The sequence below is a fragment of the Cynara cardunculus genome, assembly GCF_001531365.2.
Source record: "Cynara cardunculus var. scolymus isolate 2C chromosome LG 13, CcrdV1, whole genome shotgun sequence".
Lineage (NCBI taxonomy): Eukaryota > Viridiplantae > Streptophyta > Magnoliopsida > Asterales > Asteraceae > Cynara > Cynara cardunculus.
This window is the reverse complement of record NC_037540.1, coordinates 38,112,034-38,118,813: the sequence shown is the minus strand read 5'-3', so window position 1 is coordinate 38,118,813 and position 6,780 is coordinate 38,112,034. Positions and strand designations below refer to the sequence as shown.

General features: G+C 32.6%; 1 protein-coding gene across 1 annotated transcript; it reads left to right on the top strand.

The window, feature by feature from the left end:
- The first annotated feature begins 3,562 nt into the window (after positions 1–3,562).
- LOC112526149 (ethylene-responsive transcription factor ERF098-like) lies at positions 3,563–4,000 on the top strand. Its single transcript, XM_025136545.1, has one exon. The coding sequence runs from the start codon at positions 3,563–3,565 to the stop codon at positions 3,998–4,000; it is 438 nt and encodes a 145-aa protein (XP_024992313.1).
- Positions 4,001–6,780: the final 2,780 nt, after the last annotated feature.

Genomic DNA, 6,780 nt, shown 5'->3' with positions numbered 1-6,780 from the left:
ATATAATTTTTTATAAAGATAATAATTAAATATTTTTGTTAGAATTCAATGATTATCCTAATTATATTTTAGATTTTTTATATTTGAAATGAGATGTCTATCATCTATTTGATTATATATATTTATCTACAGTTAGTTACACGAATTTAAATATAAAACTTTATTAGATAGTACTTACACACAATTTACTTGTAATCTTGAATTTTAAGTGATATGTATCAATAAACAGTACTTCATGCATAAAAAATGATTTTCAAGAGATTTTGTCAAATGTTTTATAACATAGTATAAATGAGTAGATAGTAATCCGAAAATAAATGTTGATAGAAGCAGCCTCATGGCGGAGTCATGTCGATGCAGGAACGAACGATTGTTGTTTGTGGTCGACCGTCGAAGCAAATAATTCCTACCAAAGCTTTATAAACTTTTGTTTAATTTAAGCATTTAAGAGATTTTTTTTAATTGTTAATTACTAGAGTTAGGATTTGTTAGTTGATGTATAAGTGTTAATATTTGTGTTAATTGTTACCGCTAATGAGTCTAGTCGAATGGAATGAATTTGGCGTGAAAAGTTAACATAAAGTTCGAGCTCGAATGACTTATTCAAAGTAAGACTCGAGCTATCATAGTTTTTCAATGTTCGAGTCCGATGATTGTTTAACAAACATTGTACCAAAAATTCAAGCTTTGCAAACTCGTTTATGCGTTCAAACTCGATATTGATCAACTTCTTTATTGACTCGAGCTCAATACATTTATATTTTTGAATGTATGATTCATGAAAACAAGAACATGTTTTGTTCGAAAAAGTATATGCCCGAATTGCTCGGCTCAACCTAATCAAGTTTTTAAACGATATGAGTGGAACATTAGTGTCATGAAGCTCGACTCATTAAGTTAAACAAACTTTATTTTGTATCCGATATCGTCACGAACTTGAAGATTGTTGGAGTTGTAATTAGTTGATCTATAATTGTTTTTTTATTAACCTGGATATCCAACCCACTATGCGAGTCGACTAATCCCCGGACGACCACGTGTTTTGCAGATTGCCCGGAGTCACCGCATTTGAACCTTCGTAGCCACAAGAGGATTTTTATTCCTCCTTGAATTTAAACCTGGGACCTCCTGATACTTTTAATCTTTGGAGTCAAGCTCAAACCGACTAATGTGAGATTATCAACTTCATTTCATGTAAAATAAGCTTTATTTTATACAAATTATGTAGGAAAGAATGTAATGTTTGACATAATGGATGTGAATGAAAACCTAGGGAGCCATGACACTTTCAAAAAAAATGTCCAAGAAGAGATCGTTTATTAAGCATAATCCCTCAAAATTCAACCATAAGAAAAACGAACAAAACACACCAACTTTAAGGGATTTGTAACCTAAGTGATCGAATCTTAGTAATTGAACATAACAGAGTCAGAGTAATCGAACTTGGATATGACGACGGCCTGGACCGGTGACGAATGGTGACGATGACGATGACCTGGATGGTGGCGAGTGGTGACGGCTACGGCAGGCTGGGGAGTGGCAACAGGTAGTGCTCGAAGACATACTAGATTGAAGGGTGGGTATTTATGGTTTTTTTTTTTAATTTTAACTTTTTTTAATTGTGTTTCAGTGGGTATTTATGTGTAAAAATGGATGTTGAAGAAAAGAAAAGAAAACTTTATAGAGAGGATAGAAAAGAAAGCTTATACCAAATGGGAGCACTTGAGATGGTTGTAGAAGAAAAAGGAGTCTAGGACTCAATTTTTGGTTGTGGTGAAAATCAGTGTATTAATATGTTGTACATCATGCATACAACCTTGTAATTAAGAGAATTTTTATTTTGTGCTTTAAAAGCTTGTATTCAATACATTAAAACTTGTATTTAAGACTTTGATTTAAATACTTATTAATGTAGTATAGATGCGTGGACACTTTTTGATTTTATGATGTATTAGATACTTTATCAACACGCCAACATTGATATACTAACTAAAAGACATAAATATATATTATTATTAAAGAAGAATTTAGATACCATTCAAATAACCTAACAAGCAAGCTATTCAACGTTTGTAGGCAAATATTCCCTATTGATCTTCCTCTAAAAGCTTCAAGAACTTTCTTAGAAACCGTGATCGATGTTTCATCACAGTACACATAAACAACGTCCGTAAATGTAGTTCATTTTTATTTTTGACATTGAAGGAAATCTAAATAGAACATACTTAACGAACCCGAAACATATATTCGACTTAACTGTTTGAATTAAGACCGTAAAAACTTAGGGTATTGATGATAGTTAATTGAGAGATTCAAATGGAATGATCTAAAAAGCAAGGGAAAGAGGAAGGAAATAGGTTAAAGAATAAAAAATAAAAGGAGGGTATAAAATCTTTAATCTCGTCCATCGCATCTTCCCTCCAATCTTAGTGATATATACATACATACATATATGCCTATCTAATAGATGCTTAATCAGATTGTGCATCCTAAACATATAATTTAGTATCACGTGATCAATATTTTAGAAGTTTATTTCCGAAGTCTTAAGTATTTGAGAAGTAAAGAAGTGATTTTAGCCCTTCATATGATCAAGATTGGTCAAGAATTGCGATTTCGACTGCTCAAGATTAGTCAAGAATTGTGGTTTTGATTGTTCAAGGTTTATGGCTTTTACTGGTCAAACAAAAAATAGAGAGGTATGTTCGTAACTTTCACAAATAGGTAGCAAACAAGTGAATATGTGAACCCATAATTCGTATGTGAATCACACAGGTTCATATGTGAATCAGTTAATTAGTTCATATGTGAATCAGTTAATTAGTTCATATGTGAATTACATGGGTTCACATATGCATTTGTTTTGTCGACTATCTGTAGAAGTCACGAAACTACCCCTCAATCTTCCGCATACCGTGCGATGAATTATCCAGTGCTTCACAGTCAAAATCGCACAGTTCAAGGCTAGGATCACTTCTCTAGCCTTTTATACGGTCAAGATTGGATTCGATTGGTCAATAATTACGGTTTTAACTGGTCAAAAATTGCCGCTATTCAAAAACTAGAGAGTAGCTTTATAACTTTTACAAATAGATGGTAAACGGGTTTATGTATGAAACTATGTAATTCACATGTGAACTATATGTTCATATATGAACTCGTATAATTCACATATAAATTATTTTAATTATTCACATATTTTCTTTATTTTACCAAACCTTTACAACAAAACACAAAAATTCGAAGAATATTGAAACTTCACATGACCAAGCATTATTTGACATGATTAATATGCATGGTGAATATTAGACGAAACCTTCAGGGTGTGTTTCTGCATAATTTCTAATCTAGAAACTCTAAAATCTTAACTGGAACCCTAAAAAGATGGTAGGTATTTTAGAACATAGATTTGGTCGAAACATGATCCGAATCTTTTTTGCATCTATCATCAACATTTCCATGCAGATCTCAAGTCAAACGCCACCTTTGCATTTTGAATGCTTTCAACCCCCCTATAAATAAAATCACATCGGAAGTAAGTAACAAAGAGACGATTCATATTATGGAAGGCGGTGGTCCTACTTATAACGGAAAAGCCATGCATCACGATGAAAACGAGGTCCGCTTCCGGGGTGTCCGGAAGCGTCCATGGGGTAAATACGCGTCTGAGATTCGTGACCCGACAAAAAACGGGCAGCGCACATGGCTCGGGACATTTGATACTGCAGAAGAGGCGGCCCGTGCTTATGATCACGCCGCCTTCAACCTAAGGGGTCATCTTGCGACCCTTAACTTTCCGGCCGAGTACTTGTCGAAACTCCCGGACCCTCCTTCATTCCGGTCTTCATCATCTTCTTCTTCTTCTTCTTCATTGGGTTGTAACACGAGTAGAGGAGGTTCGTCGACAGGAAACGAGAAACATGTGATCGTACTCGAGTATTTGGATGATCGTCTGTTACAGGAGCTTCTTCGTGAAACAACAAAGGAGAAGAAGAAATAGGGGCTTGGGGTAGCTATTTTTGCTTATATTTGTGTTGTCCAAATCATCATCGGATCAAGCTTCAGATGTGTTGTTTCTAAGAGTTTTATATGGTATTTAGTTATACTTCATCTCAAAATTAGGAATTCTAAATAAACAGGCGTCGTTCTTGAGGTTTTTGATGCTAAAATATGTCCCTATGCCTTTTTCTTAAGCAAATGAAACGACAAAACATACAATTTCACTACAAAAGATACGATTTTTATTAAAATAAAAAATAAAAGGGGGACATAAAAACCAAAACCCCAAATATAAGTATATCACTTAAAACGATGTCTTCGTGCATTTCTTGAAGCGAAAATATCAATTATTTTTCATATTCAACATTCGCTAAAAATTTACTTTCAATACTCAAAATTGCTAACCCGTTTAGCATTTCTTGACTCATGGTGGACCGCAAATATGACTTCATTAACTTTAGCTTTGAAAAACTTCTTTCAATAGATGCTACCGTGATGGGTACAGTCAGTAAAATCGTATATGGAAGCAACATATTTGGAAACATATCCATCTTCTTTGCAAACTCCAAAATCTCAATTGATGTCCATGCATGACTTTTCTCCTTTATATGCTTCCGACGATAACATTTCCTGTAAAATTTGTAATTCCATAAACAAATATTTCCCATCAATATCACAATCATCACCATTTGTTAATGCAACTTCAAGATTCATATAAGAGTTTTTCAATTCTTCATCATTTAAATGAACCAACCTTGACCCATCAAACAAGAAACCAAAAATCGATTCAAAATTTTTGATTTGCTCAAATCTAGTCTTCAATTGAGATAAAGCCATATCAACCAAAACAAGAAAATAATCGGTTCTAAATGTTTCTTGAGCTGATTATTGTTCTCTTTCCGTATTTGGAATCTCATCAAATTGTTTTTTTTTTCTAAAATAAGAACGTTTTATAGGAAACTCAGACTCAATTCCAATTTCATTTGCAATATGTTTAGCTTCAATAATGGCAGAAGTAAGTCCAGTCTTCTTATATTTCTCAAAATAACAAACCAATACCTCTAAATTTTTGACCGCAACATCAAGTAGCATATCTTTAGATTGCAACTTTTTGCTAACTAAATTCATTCTATACAAAATTTCATACCAAATAACCAATCTGACAATAAATTCAAAACTTGAAAGTTCACCATTTACACAAGATTCAACATCTCTACATAATTTTTCATCATCGCTAATTTGAGATAATTTCAACAAAGCTTCCTTTATTTGAGTAAATTGACTTTTTATAGCTTTAACACTTTCTATATGACTTTCCCAACAGGTAGTAGACAAAGATTTCAAAGTCAAATCATCAATAAACTCAAGTAAAACATTCCATCGTTTAGTAGAATTAGCAAACACATTGTATATTGTTTGACATGTTCCAAAAAAAGTTTTTGCTTTATGACAAGAATTTGCCATATCATACAAATCTAAGTTAAAACTATGACAACCACATGGCATATAAAATGCTCTAGGATTTACATCAAGCAATCTTTTTTGAACACCTTGATGTTTTCCTTTCATATTAGATCCATCATCATAAACTTGTCCTCGCACACAATTAATGTCTAAATCTAGAGATTTCAAAACATCTTGTAACAAAGTGAAGAGACTTAAACTAGATGTATCCTCTACAACCAAAAATTCTAAGAAGAACTCTTCTACACTTATGGGAGCACACGACATATCAACACATCTTATAATCAAATTCATTTGTTCCTTGTGACTTGCATCAGGAGTGCAATCAAGAATTATGAAAAAATACTTTGTCTCTTTGATTTGTTTAATAATCACACTCTTAACTTCAGATGCCAACAGTTGAATCAGTTCATTTTGAATTTTATGGCTAAGATAATGATAATGAGTTTTTTTGTCTTTAATTAGCCGAAAATGTTGTTTCATGAGAGGATCAAACTCCACAATCATTTGAAGTATACCCAAAAAAATTCCCATTAGAATTTTGATAAATTTTTTCGTTTGATCCACGAAAAGCCAAATTATATTGTGCTAGACACTTCACAACAACAATTATTCTAATCAAAACTTCTTTCCAATGATCTGTATCTTTCTTAATCAATTCTTGTAATTCTTTATCAATTGTTTGATTTTTATTCAATCTCACTCGCAACTCAGTCCAAGTTCTCAAGTTAATCATATGCTCAGAACTATTTTCATGCAAACTTAATGTTTCACCTAAATGCCTCCAATCATTTATCCCTTCGGTAGCTAATTGACTTCTAGACCAAGCAGTTTTGAATATCTTACAACAAAAACAAAAAACTTTATCTAACTCTTTTGAATAAACCAACCATTTTCTATCATAAGAATCACCATTTCGTAATTTACGGACATAATGTTCACAAGAAAAGTGTCTACCTAYTTTATCATTTGGAAAGTTGATGTTGGTTTCCCTTATAGGCCCTTTTTCAGCAAGCAAATCTTTCATTTTTGAATCTAAGTCATCCCAAACACTTGGATCAAAAATATTCAAAGTAACTTCATCATTACATGGATTTTCATCATCCCCAACTTCATTAGTACACAGATTTTCAATATTTTCAACAAAATCATTGGGAATTTCAGAAACGTTTTCAGTGGGATTTTTAGAAACATTCTCAGTGGGATTTTCAAAAACATTTTCAGTGGGATTTTCAGAAACATTTCCAATGGGAATTTCAGGCACATTTTCAATGAGATTTTCAGACACATTTTTATGCCTAACAAAATATCGATTTA